The sequence below is a fragment of the Papio anubis genome, chromosome 1 (genome assembly GCF_008728515.1).
Source record: "Papio anubis isolate 15944 chromosome 1, Panubis1.0, whole genome shotgun sequence".
In the NCBI taxonomy this organism is placed as follows: domain Eukaryota; kingdom Metazoa; phylum Chordata; class Mammalia; order Primates; family Cercopithecidae; genus Papio; species Papio anubis.
The window spans coordinates 7386835-7409095 of NC_044976.1; the positions used below are offsets into that span (position 1 = coordinate 7386835).

Below are 22261 nucleotides of genomic sequence, written 5' to 3' on the forward strand. Positions count from 1 at the left end.
AGCCGGGCGAGGTGGCGGGCGCCTGTAGTCCCAGCTACTCGGGAGGCTGAGGCAGGAGAATGGCGGGAACCCGGGAGGCGGAGCTTGCAGTGAGCTGAGATCCGGCCACTGCACTCCAGCCTGGGTGACAGAGCGAGACTCGGCCTCAAAAAAAAAAAAAATAAAAGAACTCAACTCCCTCAGCGGTCACTTTAATGTTAAGTGGAAGCCAAAGGCTACAGTGAGGTTAGAGGGAATTGGAGGACCAGAAGTTCCCATTTCATACCAAAAGCCGTGCAGCATACTTCCAGGATGTGGCCTTCTACTGCTTGAGCAGGCTATCTGTTGTGGTAAGAACTCCATGAGTATGCACAGTAACAACATACACACCAGCTAATGGCCACAGTGTTAGGAAGAGAAGCTGGCTGAGGGGTTATCAGCATGGGTTCATTCATTCACTTCCTATCAAGAAATTAAAAAGCAAGATTCTTCTTTCCCTCAAGTGCTTAAGTACCCTATAACCAAAGCAGGGTCAGCCAGGCACAGTGGTTTCATATCTGTAATCCCAGCACTTTGGGAGGTTAGGGCAGGAGGATTATTTAAGGCCAGGAATTCGAGACAAACTTGGGCAACATTAGTGAGATCCCAACTAACTCACCACACCTGGTTAATTTTAAAATTTGCTGTAGATGGTAGTCTCACTAGGTTGCCCAGGCTGGTCTCAAACTCCTGGCTTCAAGTGATCCTCCTACCCTGGCCTCCCAAAGCACTGGGATTATAGGTGTGAACCACTGCACCCAGCCCCCATCTCCATTTTTTAAATTAAATAACAATGCTGCTGATATCAAGTCCCTTTGGGAACTACAGATTAGAAAGTATCTATAGTTCTATAGAATAGAAAGTATTCTAGGGTTACTGAGCACTTGAAACAACACTGATATAACTGAGAACTGAATTCAAAATTTTATTTGATCTTAACAAATGTAAATCTAAATATCTACATATGGCTACTAGCTACCATAGTGAACAACACAGATTTACAAGACATTTCCATCACAGCAGAAAGTTCTATTCAAAGTGCTATAATATTCATACCTACTATTTGTAGATAGTAAGATCCAAATCAAGGAAAAATAGTCTCAGACTAAGAATCAACTTCCCAGGCCCAGAACTGCCTCTTCTAGTATTTAACTAGAACTAAAACAAGCTTCTGGGAAAGAAAAGGGAGGTACGATCTTTTTTACAAATGAACAACTGGCTCACTTTGAAACTAACTACCCATCCATACAAGGTGATTTAATCCCTGAAAGCCAGAAGAAATAGGTTCCTTTATCAGTAAAATAGAGGTAACACCTACTGCACTTACAAAGACAAAGCCTACAAAACTCTACTACACAATGCTATGTAAAGTTAAGTTATTCCTATTATTGTCCATTACTAAAGAAAACTGATTCTTCTTTTATTATTCTTTGTTATTTCACTCTTAAACTGGAGTAATTAATGATGTATCAATTAAAGGTAAAGAAAACCCATAACTCGGCCGGGCGCGGTGGCTCAAGCCTGTAATCCCAGCACTTTGGGAGGCCGAGACGGGTGGATCACGAGGTCAGGAGATCGAGACCATCCTGGCTAACACGGTGAAACCCCGTCTCTCCTAAGAAATACAAAAAACTAGCCGGGCGAGGTGGCGGGCGCCTGTAGTCCCAGCTACTTGGGAGGCTGAGGCCGGAGAATGGCGTGAACCCGGGAGGCGGAGCTTGCAGTGAGCTGAGATCCGGCCACTGCACTCTAGCCTGGGCTACAGAGCGAGACTCCGTCTCAAAAAAAAAAAAAAAAAAAAAAAAAAAAAGAAAACCCATAACTCTAAACACAAACACTGGAAATCAGGTATGTTTAGGTCAGGGTTTATCAATCTCAGCACTAACGACAGTTTGTACTAAATAATTATTTATTGTCAGAGGCTGTCCTGTACATTGTAGGATATTTAAGAGCATCCTTGGCCTCTACCTAGTAGCACCCATACACATTTCTTCCTGACAATAAAAAATGTCTCAAGACTTGCCAAATGTCTCCTGTGGAGGGCAAAACTACTAGCTTACGGAAAGCCAAAAGCAATAGGAATAGAAGCATTTCATCTGATAAATGACTATGAATTGTCGTAAATGGGATTTTTCTCTACCATCAAGCTCTTTCTCTATTTGATTCTGTTCGTGTATATGAAAGGTATTGATATTTAAACATTTTTACTTTTTTATCCTTTCTTATGCCTCTAATTGCACTGTACCTCTAATACAATGTGGAAAAGAGTGAACATCCTTGGCTAGTCCCTGATGTCAGTGGAAATGTCTCCCAGGTGTTCTTATTAAATATGACACCAGTTTTAAAAACAATCAAACCATAATCATAGTATTGGAAAAATTGACTATTTTCCTCCTTTAGATTTAATAGTTTGATATATGCTATCAAAAGAGTGAAAAACTGAACCAACCTTGCATTCCTTGAATAAATCCCAGCTGGTCACAAAGTATTTTGTAAATAAGGTATTAAATTTTTAAAAAACAAAAAGAATTTGATTAATTACATCTAAGTTTTCTTCCTCATAAATTTGTTTTTATCTTTATTATTTCCTTCTTTGTACATTTTTATTGTTGCTGTTATTCATGAAAGGTTTATTCATAACAGCCTAGAAACAACCCAAATGTCCAGCAACAGGTAAATAAATTGTATATATGTACAATAAAATACTACACAAATACAAAGATCTTACAATAAAATACTACACAAATACAAAGATCTAGTGATACATAAAATACCATGGACAATTCTTAAAAATAAAATGTTGAGTATTAAGAAGCCAGACACAAAAACAGTTTACACTGCATGATTTCGTAGCTTTAGAAGAGGAAAAAATAACTTATAGTGAGAGAAACCTGAACAGCTGGTGATTCTGGGTGGGAGGTTTTGAGAGGGAAGGATCTTGAGAGAACTTCCTGAGATGAGGGGAATATGCCAAGTCTTGTTTAGGGTCAAACAAATTTATGAAAATGTACATTTAAAATCCACATTGTACTGTATATTAAAAAACTACTGGAGGAAAGTAAAACAATGAGAACCATTACCATATAGCTGTAGCTCTTTAAAGTTGGTAATCTTGCCAGTTAGCCGGCCCTCAAACACTGAGTATTGAGCAGAGCTGAAGAAAGGGTTTCCATAACCAGGTAAGGCCACCAGGATTGGCTCTGATTGGGTAGCATCCATTTGAAATATTTTACAAATCACCTCGTGAACAGTGTTTACCTTTAAAATGTGTGCATATGTGTGCAGAAGTATGGGTATGATTTTAAGTATTCAGTACTTTTTATCAGAGCCCTTTTCTCATCATGATCTCTGTCAAAAGTAGGACATTATTTGACACTGTTTACAGAATAGATGAGGAGAGACTGTTAAGAGAAAACTGCCACCACATCCACCTTGCTGAAATACCCAGTTTCAGAGCCTTCGAAAGTCCTGTATACCCTGTATCTAAAGCAATGCTTCATTGTTAACAGAAATATGACTAAGACAGGGAAGCCCCATGTGTTAGCACCCTTTCATTCAACAGTAAAAAAGGCGTCCTGGAAATGACTCATTTCAGTAATCCTTCAGTGGGGCCCCAGGGAGTTTTACACCTGGGGCATCATCTGAAGGGTCTTCTGGCTACCAAGAGGAGGTGGCTATGTGAAGTGGATGAAGAAGAGACAAGAGAGTCCCTCTTATGTAAGGAGACAATACAAATGAAAACTGTGGCCTAGAAATTCATTCCCTTAAAACTACCAAGAACTGGGAGGGTCTTCTTGTATCCCCAGGCATGAGCAAACCCCAAAGAAACTCATGACGAAGTGCACCAGCATACACAGAATGTTTACAGCAGCAAGTCTGTTGAAAGCTATTATTATTAAGATGGAGTCTTAATAAAAAATTATTTAAAATAAAATAAATTATTAATAATAAATTTTTTTTTTTGGAGACAGAGTCTTGCTCTGTCACCCAGAATGGAGCACAGTGGCACGATCTCGGCTCACTGCAACCTCCGCCTCCCAGGTTCAAGTGATTCTCCTGCTTCAGCCTCCCGAAGAGCTGGGATTACAGACACGTGTCACCACGCCCAGCTAACTTTTTGTATTTTTAGTAGAGACGGGATTTTACTCCTCATGACCTGCCTCAACCTTCCAAAGAGGTGGGATTACAGGTGCAAGCCACCACTCCTGGCCGCCTTTTTTTTTTTTTTTTTTTTTTTTTGGAGGTAGGGTCTCCCTCTGTCGCTTGAGCTGAAGCGCAGTGGTTTGATCTCAGTGCACTGAAGACTCAACTGCCCAGGCTCAGGTGATTCTTCCAGCTCAGCCTTCCTGGTAGCTGGGACTACAGGTGTGTGCCACCACACCCAACAATTTTTTGTAGAGATAGGGTTTCACCATATTGCCCAGGCTGGTCTCAAACTCCTGGGCTCAAGCAATCTGTCCAGCTTGGCCTCTCAAAATGTTGGGATTACAGGTGTGGGCCACCATGCCTGGCCAAAAAAAAAAGATAAAAAATTATATTTATATATTTTTTTATATAAAATTTTAGTTTGTATTTCCCCTTTTGCCCAGGAGTTGCTTAACAGGAAGTTTTAAATTTCCAGGTGAAAGGACCTTCTGTTGTTTGTTTTTCTTAGTAAACTACAGTTTTATTGCATGTTAATCAAATGTTTTTTTTTTCTGTGATCTAATATATGACCAATTTTTGAGAAGGTGGCAAAATACATAATTCAATGTGTATTCTTTATTATTACAGGATAGAGTTCAAAATATGTCTGTAGGCCAGGTGTGGTGGCTTACGCCTGTAATCCCAGCACTTTGGGAGGCCGAGGTGGGCCGATCACAAGAGGTCAGGAGTTCAAGACCAGCCTGGCCAACAAAGTGAAACCCTGTCTCTACTAAAAATACAAAGATTAGCTGGGCATGGTGGCAGGCATTTGTAATGCCAGCTACTTGGGAGGCTGAGGCAGGAGAATCGTTTGAACCCAGGAAGCAGAGGTTGCAGTGAGCCAAGATGGTGCCACAACAAGCAGGAGTGACAAGAGCAAGACTTAATCTCAAAAAAAAAAAAAAAAAAAAAAAAAAAAAGATTATTAGCTTAGGGGGAAAAAAGTCCAAAACTGTACAAAATCTGTGACAAGGAAGATTTTTAAACACTCCTGAAAGACAAAAAAGTGGACATGAACAAATGGTAAAACATCCCCTACTCAAAATGGCATTTCTCCACAGATTAATTAATAAATCCAATACAATCCCAGTATAAATACCAACAAGCTTTCTTTTTCTGAAATAAAAAAAAAATATTAAGGTTCACATGGAAAAACAAATAACTAAAAAAGGGAGGAACACACATTAAAACATACTATAAAGCCTCTGTAATTAAGAAGTGTAGTGCTGGTACATAAATAGACAATAGAACAACAAAACAAAAGAGCAAGTACAAAATACATATGGAAAGCAAGACATGACAATGGTAACATCTCAAACCACTACAGTCAACACAGATCGTTTATTTAGTAGTGCTAGAACAACTGGGTAGAATTATTCTTTAAATATGGTGTAGGGAAAGGCTTTCTAACTATGACTCAAATCTAACTATTGCCCAGAGGCAATAAAAGACTGATAAATTTGATTAGATAAAAATACATTTTATACAATAAAAGATCAATAAATAAAAGTAAATGAAAACTAACAAAAGTGGGAGAAAAATATTTGCAACATTTGCCATGTACCACAGTCATATAAAGCACTTTTTAAAAGTAAAACAAAAAGAAAACCAATAGAAAATACATAAACAGACAATTTACAAAAAAAGAGACAAAAATATCCTTCAAACATATGAAAAAATGTTCAAACTCATTGTTAGTGAAATAAAATAAAAACACGGAGATACCACTTCTCACCTATCAGACTTTTAAATTTTTAAAAAGACCAAACATTCTATTAAGAAAACAGGCAAGCAGGCCAGGCACAGTGGCTCACGCCTGTAATCCCAGCCCTTTGGGAGGCTGAGACGGGCGGATTACGAGGTCAGGAGATCGAGACCATCCTGGCTAACACGGTGAAACCCCGTCTCTACTAAAAACACAAAAAATTAGCCGGGCGTGGCGGCGGGTGACAAAGCAAGACTCCGTCTCAGAAAAAAAGATTCTACAAATCTCAATACCAATGATAACTACTCAAATATATTGATTTTAAGCATTTATGTCAAAACATGTTGAATACATGGTTCAGGATTCTGTCATTAGTCATGTGACCTTGAATAAGTTTGTCAAAAGGTTAGCTCAAACGTTAAAAAACTTGACACTGGTCACAAGGCTACAGCAGAGCCAGGATTCAAACGCAAGTCTTCTAACTTCAGTCTATTATACCACAATGCCAGCCAAAAATATTTACCCGGGAATAAACAGAACTCAAAAACTACTCTATTCAAAATGCTAACTTTACTCTTTGGTGCTTATTGATAACGTGTGATGAAATAAGATCAGCAGCTGTAGAAACTTATCTTGAAAGGTAGAGACAACGGACAGCCAAGGTCAAGTATTCAAAACCGACAGCAATGCAGTTAATGCTGGACCTCAACACATTTCTACAACTGCGAAGGGCTCAGATTTCCTTACAGGAAGAAACTCTGGTAGGAAAAAGTTATAATCTCACAATTTACAAAGAAGCTACAGGGCATTTTGTTTTCCTTTTGATTTACCACGGCTAAAGGATAAAGCTCTCTCTCCTCCTTTATAACCCAACTCTAGCACCAGCTTGAAAGAAAACCTTATACATCAGTTTCCTCCTGAGTGAATGGAATGGCAAGAGCCCCCTCAGAGTTACTGCGACCGGATGAATCCACACAACTGAGCCCTTTGATCTTCAAGAAGAATGGTGCTAAGCACTAACATGATCAGTCTTTTTCTTTTTTCTTTTTTGTTCCCCATGGTTTTTTTCATTACATTTATTTGATCCCTTTTCATGTGCGTACAGACTATTTTATTTGTGTCTCTCTCAAAATTGAATTTATTTTTAGTAGTACTGGTTTATAACTATGGAGAAAGAATAAACTCTTTCTGTGCATAAACTATGAGAAGAAAATTGGAAAAAAAAGTTAAAGCTTAACTTTAACCATCTCCCACCAAATACATCCCAAACATTTTTTAAGTTAATCTACCTTGGTGAAGAGAAAGAGAATAAACAGAGACTGCTGGGGGCACTGCCATCCCATTCTATTTTACGGGAGTAATGGGACAATCAAAGCTTCTGTCACGGTGAGTGCTGCTGCCAAGAGCGAGGCCAGATCACTAAGTGACAGCAAAGAGACCCTGCACCATTAGGGAAGTGCATCCACACACACATGTGACCCTGCACCACTAGACCAGCAGGTCCACACACACGCAACACTGCACCACCAGGCCAGCACGTCCACACACATGTGACTCCGCACCACTAGGCTAGCACGTCCACAAACACACATGACACCACACCAGTAAGTCAGCGCGTCCACAAACACGTGTGCAACACCGCACCACTAGGCCAGCGCATCCACACACACACGCAAAATTGCATCATTAGGCCAGCGATCCACATGCACCGAGACATTGCACCACCAAGCCAGTGCGTCCACACACTCACACGACACTGCACCATTAGGCCAGCTTGTTCAGTGACCAAACGACCACCTGTCATCTGATGTCTTTGGAAAAAATCCAGTAGTCAAGTCACAAAAGAATGTTGTACTATAAAATCAAATTCAAGATAAAAGTTTTATAAAGCAGCTGCCACTTTTTATGACCACTTTGAAGAAAACACCACAGGAGAAAAAAAAAAAAAAAACTAATTAATGAGGATTCTAATTATATACCCAGTGAAAAGAAGATGAAGTATTACCACTGTAGCACTGTGGTGGCCAGTGAAAGGACAGTGACTTACACATTTACACATCTCCAAGAAACATCTGATTGTAAACTTAGCTACAGTAAATTCATGGAATCCAGATGGAATTATTTGGGATAACCTGTTCTTCTGAAAATGCTAAAATAAGATAAACATGGGCTGGGTGTGGTGGCTCATGCCTGTAATCCCAGCACTTTGGGAGGTTGAGGTGGGTGGATCACTTGAGGTCAGGAGTTCGAGACCAGCCTGGCCAAGATGGTGAAACCCTGTCTCTAATAAAAATAAAAAAATTAGCTGGGCATCATGGCACATGCCTGTAGTCCCAGCTACTCAGGAGGCTGAGGTAGGAGAATCACTTGAACCTGGGAGGTGGAGGCTGCAGTGAAGTAAGCCAAGAACAAGCCACTGAGCTCCAGCCTGGGTGACAAAGCAAGACTCCGTCTCAGAAAAAAAGATTCTACAAATCTCAATACCAATGATAACTACTCAAATATATTGATTTTAAGCATTTATGTCAAAACATGTTGAATACACAGTCACGTATCTCACATATTTGTTCAACTGAAACTCTAAATCGCTTAAAATCTTTTCCCTCATCCTGTGAGACAAGATGGAAAGAGGAAGGAAAGAGTATATGCAAACCAGTGTAAGAAGTATTCCAGGATTTGGCTGAGTGCGGTGGTTCACACTTGTAATCCCAGCACTTTGGGGAGGCCGAAGTGGGTGGATTGCTTAAGCTTAGGAATTCAAGACCAGCCTGGGCAAGATGGTAAAACCTCATCTCTACAAAACACACAAAAATTAGCCAGGGTGGTGGTGTACACCTGTAGTCCCAGCTACTTGGGGAGGTAGGATTGCTTGAGCCCAGGAGTTTGAGGCTGCAGTGAGCCATAATCTCACCACTGCACTCCTGGATGACAGAGCGAGATACTGTCTCAAAAAAAAAAAAAAAAAAAGAACAAGACCAGAAATATTCAAGGATTAAGTGACTGGTCCATTAACAATATTCCAGGAATTCAGTCACTGGACCCAGCTAACAATATTCCAGGATTAAGTCACCGGTTCCAGCTAACAATATTCCAGGATTAAGTCACTGGTCCCAGGTAAAAATTGAACTGTTTCATCAATGTAACCAACCCTGTATTAACTTCCTTTGTTCAGCAAGTGAGCTTAAGCTTGGAAAGCTAATCTTAAAAGTCACACAAAGCTTGTGGAAGTTCACAGGAAGTTTATAAAACACTGAGAAATTCTCTAAATCCATCTAAATTCATGTAAGAAGTCAAACCTAACTACATCCACGCCATACCCCACAGCAGAGTTGGCAAACTATGGCCAGAAAAGCCACATCTGGCACACCGCCTGCTTCCTGTGGCCTGAGAGAAGAGGTTTTGCATTTTTAAATGGCTGAAAAAGAAAGCAAAAGAAAAGTATCTCCTGACACATGAAAATTAAATGAAACTCAAATTTCAATATCCATAAAGTTTTATTGGAGCACAGCCACTTCATTTATTTCATGTTGTCTATGGCTTTTATGCTGCAATGGTTGAGCTGAGTCACTGCAACAGATACCATGTGAAATATCAGCTGACCCGAAAAGCTTGTCAAAGCCTGCCCTAAAGTTGCTACTAATTTACCTTGAAATAACAGACTTTAGCTATGTAGCTTTGCACAAAAGACTCCAGATGGTTTTTCTGAATACCATCTGAGCATCAGAATGGAGAAATTACTGTAACTCATTGTAGTTTTAAGATAAAAGCTACCAAAATCCTAGAATTTTATTAAAACCGTATTATAGTACTTAACAAAAAAAAGTAGTTTTTCACCACTTTATTAATGATTATTTCCAGTGAGGAAAGGGTTTTAAGAATATTAGTAGTCTTACTTCCTATACCACTTAAAAGACCCAAAGTCAGTCATACATACACAAAATGAGCCATTACGGCCATCCTTTTCTTGAAAGAGACGGAAAATACCCAAAGATGCAAATGTCATGGTCATTTTTTTGACATAATTCCTGAACACATTATGACCAGCTGGAATGTTACCTTCTGCCTCAGAATGAAATCTTCAATATCTTTCTACCCACCTCTTCTCCCTACCAATGAAGCTATCTAGTAGGAAATTTTTCAGACATACAGAAAATGGAAGAATAGTTCAATGAAAATCTCTATAAACTTTGCCTAGATTCTCAATTAATTACACGCTGCCATATCTGCGTCATCCATTTCTCTATCTTCTCTAGTGGCAGGAATTAAATCTTTAGAAAGTAAACCGCAGACCATCAGAACACTTTCTCCCACCTCAGCTTTCCAAAGTGCCAGGATTACAGATGTGAGCCACTACACCTGCCCATCGGAACATTTCACCCACATACTTCAGCAAACAATACCAGGATAATAATTTCCAAGGAAATGAAGATACAGTAATATAGAAAGGGCATTAAAAAGTAAATTATCAAAAAAGAGAGAGAGAGGTAAAGCTAGATTAGTGAAGATACGGAGAACCTCTGCAATCTCAACAATCCAGAGCAGACACTGGAATGTTCACTCTGAGGCCAAAAGAGGAGTCTGATTAATACAGTGACTACTAAAAGATCAGGAGAGATTAGATTCTCCACCTCCTGCACTCAATGACTCCTCCTTCACATGGAAGAGCATGTCTCCAGTACTTACCTAAGGGCAGCAGCATGGTAAGTGTCAACGTAATCAGAAATGAAGAGCTCTCGGTTCTTGATAACTGGGTCTGTAATGACAAGTTCTCTTCCAGAGTCTGTCAAAAAATTAAGAGGACATTAAAACTGAGTTTCCCAAAACAAGTAAAAAAATTTTGTAAAACTTTTCTTTCAGGTTTACCACCCACTAAATAACCAGGCCTGGTGAGCATCATAAGTATGCAAAATAGAGAAGAGGAATCACAAATTGCAAGAATAACAGTAACAGAAAGTACAGTTTTTGTCAACAAAGTATCTTCTTGGCTATGTTTTATACCCCTTACTAAGTCCCTATATTTTGCCAAAATGGATTAAGTACAAATGGAAAAAGAGCAGAAACAACTATCTTATCCTAGCACCTCTTCAACTACCAAAATACTTAGTGATCCTGTCCATCTTATTTTTCTTGCTAAATATTACAAAATGGAGTGAAATCACACAGCTTCCACTGAAAATAATATTTTTAACAAGGAACTATAATTTACTTGCTTTAACGGAGGTTTTTTTTTACAGTTTCAAAGAAGGAAAAAAAAAAAAAAAAAAAACACCCAGCAAGATAAAAAAGAACATCATTCTTCCAAGTTGTTTTTCACTGGTTTGTTGACTGTGAGAAGAGTGCAGCAGGATCAGGGCCAGGCAAAGTTTGATGCCAGCGCCAGCACTGCCATTTAGAGGATGCACAGCCCCAGCAACGTCCTTAGCATCGCTCAACCTCAGTTTCCTCATCTGGAACTGGAAATGGGACAGACCCACCTCACGTGACTAATGGGTAACCAATGTGAATCGTCAAGCATAAGGCCTACCAACATTCAAAAATCCATTTTTTAAAAAGTTATCTTCATTTAATTAATGTCTTTAGAAAGAACATTGCCCAAAGCTAAGAAATACATGAATCAAACCAGAAGGACATATTTACCATTTTCATTATGTCGATCCTGAACCAAATGCTGATACACAGAATCTGGGACCTCAGACTGACGGTAGTACCATTTGACGTTCATGAGGAGATGGTCCCTCTTACTCTGAAAAGGAAAATCTAACAGCATTAGGAACAGGATTTCAGGTGGCCACAAGTGCATATCATACCCATGACAAAAGCCCCTGTAAACGGGTGGACAGGTAGGTAGGGAGAGACACAATTACCATCAGGACCACAATAATACGTAAGTCAGGTCAAATTTTATTTTTTAAAAACACCCATCAATAGATCCCTCTCACCTTACCCCTCTAAACTGCTTATTTCAGGAAACAAAAGGAGACCAGTCTCGAATCTGTTTATCTCCCCAGTTTGATTAACTAATCCATTCAATATTACAGTTTTATTTAACATTAACTATATAATACTATATGAATATATCCTTCTATTTTAATCTTTAATCATTTTGGTAAATATTTAGAGTCAGTGTTAGCATACTGTCAAGGCTCATTAAGGGCAATAGGCTAGAAAGAACTTACCCAGCAAGGCCTGGCACAAAATAATCTCTTCTCCAAGGTTTGCCTATCACCCAAACTAAATTAGATTCTCCTTCCACTTTTTAGCCACAGTTACTGTTATGTGCCAAATGAATATAGCGAAGAATGGGTGGTGATGAAGGTACTATGAGTCCAGAGACCTCATCTCATTTATTTCCGAATCTCCAGGTAATAGAACATCTTGTATATAACTATTTGTGAATAATGAAGAGTTTATGATGATCACATAAATGATCCTGTAAATGTTTATAGGACACTGAACTATGTTATCCCTAAAAGTTAATTTTGTTCCCAGTTTGTTCTGAGAATAAAGGATCAAATATTGCCCTTCCATTAGCAAGTTACAGGGCTACAGCTTGCAAAAGATCATCTCTGTGCCTGGTCAAGAAATAGCTCAACAGGGAGTGCACTGAGGTTTCCTGCGGCCTCCTAAAATACTTTTCCAACCCATGTGTGGCCTTAACAGAATTCTCCAAGGTGAATGGAATACCATTCCTTTCAGCAGCCTCTACGTTCTCATCACAGGCCCGCTGGTCAGTAATGAATGAGAGCTAAAATTCAAGAAATGCCTCATGTTTATAAAGGGGATACCTAAATCCTAAAACATGATAAAAGAGCCCTCATTAATGAAAGAAGATACTTTCTGCTTTAACGAGCAGTCACAAATATAGCCAACACTAAAACACTACTAGGAAAATTCCAAAAAACCTTTGCTAAAAGACACTTAAAAGCCATTTAAAGAATCAGAAAGATAACAATTGCCACAAGTTTCAACAGAACTCAAATGTGAAGATGTGGTTTTATTTATTTATTTATTTTTATTTTTTTTGAGAAGGAGCCTCACTCTGTCACCCAGGCTGGAGTGCAGTGGTGTGATCTCAGCTCACTGCAACCTCCACCTCCTAGGTTCAAATGATTCTCCTGCCTCAGCCTCCCAAGTAGCTGGGATTATAGGTGTGTGCCATCATGCCCAGCTATTTTTGTATTTTTAGTAGAGACAGGTTTTGACCATGTGGGCCCCACTGGTCTGGAACTCCTGACCTCAAATGATCCATCCACCCGCTTTGACCTCCCAATGTGCTGGGATGTCAAGCATGAGCCACCACACCCGCCAAAAATGTGCTGTTTCAAAGTAAACACAACAATGTTTTAAAATCTACCAGTCTACGTATTTCTGAAACACATTTAAGATGTCTGAAAACCTGAAGGGCAACAGAAATACCTTTTAGATATAGTAACTCAAATTTGTACAATGTCTATTTTTCAGAACCAAGCCAGGTATACTGGTGATCTTTTGAGGTACAATATCTATGTTATCTTATGATGTAGGAATACCTACTGATTACACACACAAATAAATCACTGCTTTTGTTTATTTGTACCTAGATGTATGAATCCTAATGTTATACTTTACAATGGCAGTGAAAGAACTATTGGATTCCCCAATGCAGTACTACGCAATAACCAGGGAGTGGCAGCATTGTGCTACAAAGACTTCACAATCAATTCCACAGACAAAACACACAAAGGTAGACTGGAAGTAAACAACAATTTAGAACAAATTTAAGTAGCTGTAATATCCACAATCTTTCTAAATAGGCCAGTAACGTAATTATAAATTAAAAGTCTATTATAAAGGGAGGCAATGTGTGGTTTCAGCAGGTACTAGATTAAAATTAGGTAATCTAGGATTGCAGTTCAGTCTGCAACTGCTAGTTGCAACCTTAGTGGAGTCCCCCAACCCTCTGAAAAGGGAAGGGATGGAACAAAATTGTTTCTATGTTCTCTTTCCATTCTTACATGTTTACAAGTAGATTTCTTCCTCAAACAAAACCAAGTAGATAAAATGATGCTGTGGGAGAATCTCTAATTTTTTCTCTGTATCTGTGCAATGGCACTGGCTAACAGTGCCATCCTAAAGAAGGTTTACAAATTAAAATGTCACCTTCAGGGGAAGCTGGCCACTGCTATATGAGGGAGAAAAGAGCATCCCCTCCCTGAGTAAGTGTTCCCAAAGCTACCTCAGACACAGAAGTATTGCTCGAAAGTTAAGACACAGGTAATCATCTATTTCCTACTACTCACTAGTCAAAGAATTTTGGTCAAAATCACAGAAAATTAAAGCCAGACATGAATTTAGAGATCATGTGATTCAAGCAAAACTGTCTGGGTTTGAATCCTGGCTCTGCAACGTACTAAGCTATGTGACTTTGGGCAAGTAACTTCTCCAAGCCTCAATGCTCTCATATACAAAATGGGAGAAAACCAAGTTTCTACCTTATTCGGTTGTGAGGATTAAATAAACTAATATAAAGCAAGTTGATGAGCTCAATAAATGTTAGATATTACTATCACTGTTTTACAGAAAAAAGAGAGTAGCCAAGATAGAAAAGAGGTCACTTAAAGGTTTTGCTTTTCTAAGATTCAAAATTATGTTAGTAATAGCAATATAAAAATAAGTCATACAGCAAATTAAGAGGAAAATGTCTTCACTTTTCCAACAATTCTAGAGGCTTATCAAGAATTTCTTAACAATTAAGCCTCACTTTTTACTAGCAATATAATTTAACAATGACATAAATGTCAAAATGTTTATAAATACTGTATTTTAAACAGAATGTGGAATCAAGAGGGAAGTGAGCTTCCTGTGTGAAAGCACCCTAGGGTATACTTCTGAATAGTAAGAGGAGCCCACTGGGAAGTAAATAACTTCTCACCAGTTTGTTTGTTTACAGACAAGTTCTCACTCTGTTACCCAGGCTGGAGTGCAATGGCACCATCATGGCTCACTGCAGCCTCAACCTCCCAGGCTCAAAGTGATCCTCCTGCCTCAGCCTCCTGAGTTAAGTAGGAAAACAAGCACCCAGCTAATTTTTAAAATTTTTTTGTAGAGGTGGACATCTTGCTATGTTTTAAGCCACTAAACAGGAGCACATCCAATCTGCTTACAATAAGGTTGGCTCTGTGAGAAAAAAAAAAGGCGAGAGGAGTTGTTTCTGGGCTAAAATATGGATTCTTCCATATCCCTGGCTGGATTTCTCTTGAAATGAAGAATATATGTTGATTTAAGGAGATTAATAGAGGACAAAATCCATCCCCCAAATCTGGGCTTAGAAAAAAGACAGATCCTTATGGTAGCTATTTAGGAGCAGAATAGCAAAGATTTCTACACATCTTTGAATATCAGATAATAGTGTTGAGATTTAACAAATTTAAAATAACTGAAATGAAACACTCAGAACTAGATAACTGACAAGGGGTAGACTAGGGGAAAAGGAAGGCAATGGAGACAGGAAAGGCCAAGAAAAGGTTTCTGTTGAAGGGCAACTGTGTTGTCATCAGCAACACACAACACAGTCTGCCCAAACACAGACACAGGGTCTAATGCCAAGATGGAAACTTCCTTTCCTGTAGATCTTTCATGATGACTAATTTAGTGTTTTAGCAATTTAAATAGCCTGAGTCTTTCCCAGAAACATTCTTAATATCAGCCTCAAGACAATGTTTTTCCACAACATGAAAATAGTAATAATAATCAAGGGGGTATCTGGAGAGTTCATAAATGCCAATAGGACAAGGGCAGAGAGAGAGACCTTCAAACAGAGGCGGCCTGCAAGCCAGATGGAACAACCGTAAATTCACCTACGATGCAGAGGAAAGAGCTTCTTTGTCCCATTGATCGCTAGCTGATGATACCTGCCACCAGCTCACAGCAGGGATCATCAGGTCCCCAAAGCCTCCAAAACAGACCACTCCTGTCCCTCTGTGTTATCAAATGTGACAGGGACATCAAGGCCAAAGACAGCCTCAACAGAGTACCAAGATGGATATTAGCAAATAAATAACTTTGCCAAGTCAAAACAATCTGCTAGAGAGAAGAGGATAACTTCCTGCATATTTTTTAACTGCTCAGTAATGGGGGCTCTTGATTCAGAACCAAGTGAAATCAGATCAAAATTCTTACTTTAAGTAAGCCAATACAGCCAACCAAGTTTCTCCAGAAATTTGGGGTGAAGTGGCTAACATGTGTATACTGTAGGGCTTAAAAAGATACTTTCTGAAGAAACTTTTCATGCATTTCCACAACATGGTGATAATAAGGTTAAGAGCTGTCTGAACATTACAGGTTTACTGTATAACTCAGAAATGTATACATACAACTTTTAATTGGTAGTCAGCATACTAATTAAGTATACAGAGGGGGAAAAACTATCTCCTGGAGACATCACCATCTCCCTTCAAGTGCGCTCACTAACCGGTTTAAAGAGGCATTAACTCCGCCTGTTGAGTCCACCTCCACCTACAGGACAATGACTGTTAGACTGTCACCTTAGCTAAGACCCTGGGGACATAGTGATAACGGCTTCAATCATTCCTGACTTCAAGGGAGAAGGGTAGGGACAGACAATGGGGTCAAAGATCACTCTTCTTCAAAGGTCAAAGCTAACTCCAGATACAGACTGAGTAACCTCTCATTCAAAATACCTGGGACCAGAGGTGTTTCTGATTTCAGAATTTTCTAGATTTTGGAATCTTTGGGTATACATAATGAGACATCTTGGTGATGGGACCCAAGTCTAAACACAAAATTCATTTATGTTTCATATAAACCTCATACACATAGCCTCAGGATAAGTATATAAAACATTTTAATAACATATGCAGCCTGTCACAAAGGTCAGATGTGGAATTTTCTACTTACGGTGTCATGTCAGCACTCAAAAAGTGAGAGATTTTAAATTAGAGATGCTCGGCCGGGCGCGGTGGCTCAAGCCTGTAATCCCAGCACTTTGGGAGGCCGAGGCGGGCGGATCACGAGGTCAGGAGATCGAGACCATCCTGGCTAACATGGTGAAACCCCGTCTCTACTAAAAATACAAAAAACTAGCCGGGCGTGGTGGCGGGCGCCTGTAGTCCCAGCTACTCGGAGGCTGAGGCAGGAGAATGGCCTGAACCTGGGAGGCGGAGCTTGCAGTGAGCCGAGATCGCGCCACTGCACTCCAGCCTGGGTGACACAGCGCGAGACTCCGTCTCAAAAAAAAAAAATAAATAAAAAATAAATTAGAGATGCTCAACCTGTATTTATTTACACAGGCAAATCAAAACTAAAGATAAGCTTTCTGTACCAGTCATAGTTACCCAACTTTGTGGATAAATATCTGAAATTAAATTTAATTCAATTAAAATGAAATTAGATCCAGGAATCCCACTTCTGGGAATTTACCAAAAGATTTAAAATCAGTCTGTCAAAGAGAAGCCTGCACTCCCAAGTTTATTCACAATAAACAAGTTAGGGAATCAACCTCAGTTCCTATCAACAACATGAATGGAACTACAGAATACTATCCTAAGTTAAATAAATAAGCCAGGAATTGAAAGACAAATACCACATGTGCTTACTTATTACATGTGGACTCAAACAACCCAACTCATAGAAGCGAAGAGAAGTGGTTACAGAGGCTGGGCAGTGGGGGACTGGGGAGCTAATGGTCAAAGGATACAAAATCTCAGTAAAGAAGAATAACTGGGTTTTTAAAAAGATCAACTGCACAACATGATTAATATAGTTAATACCTGTATTGTACATTTCAAAATTGGTAAGAGTAAATTTCAAACGTTCTCATTATAAAAAATTCTAAGTAACTGAGGTGATGGTATGTTAACTAGCTTGATTTAATTATTCTACATTGTACTAATGAATCATACATCATTTTGTACTCCATACGTATATACAATTATAAATTGTCAACTTACAACAAAATGAAATTTTAAAAATGAAATTAGATAGGAAATATCTTGTAATATTTCAAGCCTCTACCCTACTTAACATAAGACTCTAAGAATGGCCGGGCACAGTGGTGCAGGCCTGTAATCCTACCACTTTGAGAGGCAGAGCCAGGTGGATCACCTGAGGTCAGGAGTTCAAGGCCAGCCTGGTCAACATGGCAAAACCCCATCTCTACTAAAAATACAAAAATTAGTTGGGCATGGTGGTGGGTGCCTATAATCCCAGCTACTTGAGAGGCTGAGTGAGGCAGGAGAACGGCTTGAACCCAGGAGGTGGAGGTTGCAGTGAAAGGAGATCGTGCCACTGCACTCCAGTCTGAGTAACAACAGCGAAACTCTGTCTCAAAACGAAACAAACAAAAAGGCTCTAAGAATTTTACATATCTATGACGGGTGCGGCGGCTCACGCCTGTAATCCCAGCACTTTGGGAGGCCAAGGCAGACGGATCATGAGGTCAGGAGTTCGAGACCAGCCTGGCCAACATGGTGAAACCCCGTCTCTACTAAAAATACAAAAATTAGCCGGGCATGGTGGCCCATGCCTGTAATCCCAGCTACTAGGGAAGCTGAGACAGGAGAATCGCTTGAGCCTGGGAGGCCGAGGTTGCAGTGAGCTGAGATCGTGCCATTGCACTCCAGCCTAGGTGACAAGAGCCAGACCCCGTCTAAAAAATAAAAAAATTTTTTTTTAATTTTAAAAAAGAATTTTACATATCTATATATATTATCTGTATAACTTTATAGCCATTACAGCTCCATAATGCCAGGAAAGAGGTATAGAAAAACCTAAAGCAGAGTATACCACCAGGCCTCAGGCCATCAAGGTTCATGTACACCAGGGTTCTGCTCGGACATGGGGACCAGTGGGTAAGGAGAAAAGCTGAAATACTGACTCCACAGACTTTTCTCAGGGGAAAGAAAGGACTCTGAATATACTTTATAATCACACCATGCTGTACACATCTCCCAAATGGCACTGAGTCATTAAACATTTTGTTTCATTTTGAGAGGGCAAAGTGAGGGCAAGTAAATTTCTTATTGCCATTGACAAGTATCCACTCTTGTTTGATCCTGGAACACCTTCTTCCAACCTCGGTGTATTTTAGTGTAGGGCTGGGGCTGAACAGACCTAAAAATCCATAGGGTCGTCTTCTACATCCATTCTCAGTGGTGCCTGAACTCACCTGTGGAAGGACCACGGCTGTGGCACAGCTCCCCTCAGGTGGCCACACTACTCTCATTTCTAAAATACCTTAAAACGAGGGGCAGGCAGGGGAAAAATAAAACAAAATAAAATACCCAGGGCTAGGTGCGGTGGCTCACACCGGTAATCCCAACACTTTGGGAGGCCAAGGCAGGTGAATCACGAGGTCAGGAGTTCAAGACCAGCCTGGCCAAGATGATGAAACCCCGTCTCCACTAAAACTACAAAAATTAGCTGGGTGTGGTGGCGACTGCCTGTAATCCCAGCTACTCGGCAGGCTGAAGCAGAGAATTGCTTGAACCCGGGAGGCGGAAGTTGCAGTGAGCTGAGATGGCATCACTGCACTCTAGCCTAGACGACAGAGCAAGACTCTATCTCAAAAAAAAAAAAAAAAAAAAACTGAAAACAAAAATTAGATGGGACACAGAATCCTGTTGGTGGTAACGTCACATTTATTAGCATTTCCAAACAGGTGTACCTGGAACTACTGGTACACCCAGTATAGAGCAGACTACTGGAGGGGTCTGCTCAGAACTGGAATAATATTTTTTTTTTTTTTTTGAGACACAGTCTCACTCAGTCACCCAGGCTGGAGTGCAGTGGCACGATCTTGGCTCACTGCAACCTCCGCCTCCCGGGTTCAAGTGATTCTCCTGCCTTCACTTTCTGAATAGCTGGAACTACAGGCACATGCCACCATGCCCAGATAATGTTTTGTATTTTTAGTAGAAATGGGGTTTCATCATGTTAACCAGGATGATCTTGATCTCCAGACCTTGTGATCTGCCCAACTCGGCCTCCCAAAGTGCTAGGATTATAGGTGTGAGGCACCGCACCCGGTCAGAACTGGCATAATGAATTTTTAAAGAAAAGTAAGTAGATGAGGCCGGGCGCGGTGGCTCAAGCCTGTAATCCCAGCACTTTGGGAGGCCGAGACGGGCGGATCACGAGGTCAAGAGATCGAGACCATCCTGGCTAACAGGTGAAACACGTCTCTACTAAAAAATACAAAACTAGCCCGAGGCTGGTGGCCGGTAGCCTGTAGTCCCAGCTACTTGGGAGGCTGAGAGGCAGGAGAAGAATGGCGTAAACCGGGGAGCTTGCAGTGAGCTGAGATCCGGCCACTGTACCTCCAGCCCGGCTGACAAGAGCAGACTCCAGTCTCAAAAAAAGAAAAGTAAGTAGATGAAAAAACAGAAGCAGACCATGGCCACAACCATCCGACTAGGCTGCTTACTGCTTATAGGCACTAGGATCAAGGTTACGGGCTCATTTTCAAAACCTATGAGTGGTATTCAATCCAAAAGACTGTTGTCAAAAGATAACATCAGCATCTGGGTCTGTGTGAAAAGATTTAAATCACCTTCTATCAGATGTTGAAGCATGAAGGGGAAATGGTAGGAGGGCAGATGACTTTTTACGGTGTTTACAATCAAGATATACAAATAACTGGCTACATACAAATACTCAGAAAGATGATGTAACTATGAATGTACTGAAGCACAGGCTCAGATGATCAGCAATAATTTCAAAACCACTGTTTCTTGATGATGCCTTGTTTGTTAAACTACTGCCTCTGTTAAATTATTTTTACACTTTAATATGGAGAAAAATCAACCAATATTTTGGAAGGAACTAAAACAGTACATGAAAACTAAATCATCTCTGAAATGCTAGCTAAGGAGTCAAAACTCATTAAGGATTTTCTACTTAGGATTACATTGTGTATGAACACTGAAACTTTCAGACAATTCACTCTTGTATTTGTTTGCAGCAGAGAGGCCAAAAGTAAGTGCAGGTAAAACCTTGGGAATATTTATACTTCTTGCCCTCACCTGTAATCTACAAGGCTAGGTAACTAGATAACCCTATTGTCCTTAATGTCACACACACACACACACACACACACACACACACACACACACAGAGATAAACTATACGTAAAGGGGACTTAGCACATACAAACAGACATAGCAAACTAAAGAGCACTTATGTAGCTCCCCAAAAGTATCCCACCATGTACTGCAACCTGACTGTGGGGGTTAATATCAGGTATCTGAACTGGATTAAGGGACAGCTAGATAGTTGGTAAAGCATTATTTCTGGGTGTGTCTATATAGGTGTTCCTAGAGAAGACTAGTGTGTCAGATGGTATCCTGCATGGGAAGATCTGCCCTCAATGTGGGTGGGACAGCATCTAATGAGCTTGGGGCCAGAATAGAACAAAAACAGCAGGGAAAGGGAAACTTTGCTCTCTCTCCAGTAGCTAAGACATCCTTCTCCTTCTACCTTTGGGCATCAGATCTCTAGGTCCTCCAGTCTTTGGACTGAGGACTCACACCATTGGCCCCCCAGGTTCTCTGGCCTTCAGCCTCAGACAGAGTTGTACTATAGGTTCCTTTGGTTCTGAGGCTTTTGAACTTGAACTGAGCCACACTATCAGCTTCCCCGCATCTCCAGCTTGCAGATGGCCTGCAATGGTCTGAATGTTGTCACCCTCAGAAACTCAGGCTGAAACTTAATCCCCAATGTAAAAGTATGAACAAGTGAGGCCTTTAAGAGGTGATTAGATCATAAGGAGCCTGATAACTCACTAATTCACTGATGCGTTCACGGGTTAATAACTTATCACAAGAGTGAGTCCTCTTATGAAAGCGAGGTTGGCTTTCTCATGTGAGCCCTATTGTCCTGGATGCCTTCTACCACATTATGGCACGGCACAAAGCCCTCCCCAGAGGCCAACCAGATACAGTCCCTTGACCTGGACTTCACAGCCTCCAGAACTATAATACATTTATCTTCTTTATAAATTACCCAGTCTCAGGTATTCAGAAAAAAAGACTAAGACATGGCTATCATAGGACTTAGCTTCTATGATGGAGTGAGACAATTCCCATAATAAATCCCCTCTTATCTGTCTGTCCATCCATCTGTCTATCTTTCTATCCAGCCAGTCAGCCAGCCAATTGGTTCTGTCTCTCTGGAGAACTCTAATACACTGACAAATACTAAATGTCAGACTCAGCTTTAAAAGTTCAGTTTTGAAGGGTCAATTTGGTAAAATGAAATTTCGCAGATAAATTAAAATCCTACACTTGGACCTCCAAAATCTGCTGACCAAACAAAAATGAATCCCATTCTAAACAGTATTCTCCCAGCAGCTATGGT

At 40.2% G+C, this 22261-nt stretch overlaps 1 protein-coding gene across 8 annotated transcripts in view; it reads right to left on the reverse strand.

The window, feature by feature from the left end:
- Positions 1 to 22261, reverse strand: part of RERE (arginine-glutamic acid dipeptide repeats) — a 465254-nt gene that overhangs the window by 186665 nt on the left and 256328 nt on the right. For all 8 annotated transcript variants that reach the window (XM_017956872.3, XM_017956875.3, XM_017956864.3 and 5 more), the window contains 2 exons: positions 11546 to 11651; positions 10592 to 10688 (listed from right to left, as the gene is read on the reverse strand). In XM_017956872.3, coding sequence (XP_017812361.1) covers positions 10592 to 10688; positions 11546 to 11651 — 203 coding nt within the window. The remainder of the gene's footprint in view (positions 1 to 10591; positions 10689 to 11545; positions 11652 to 22261) is intronic.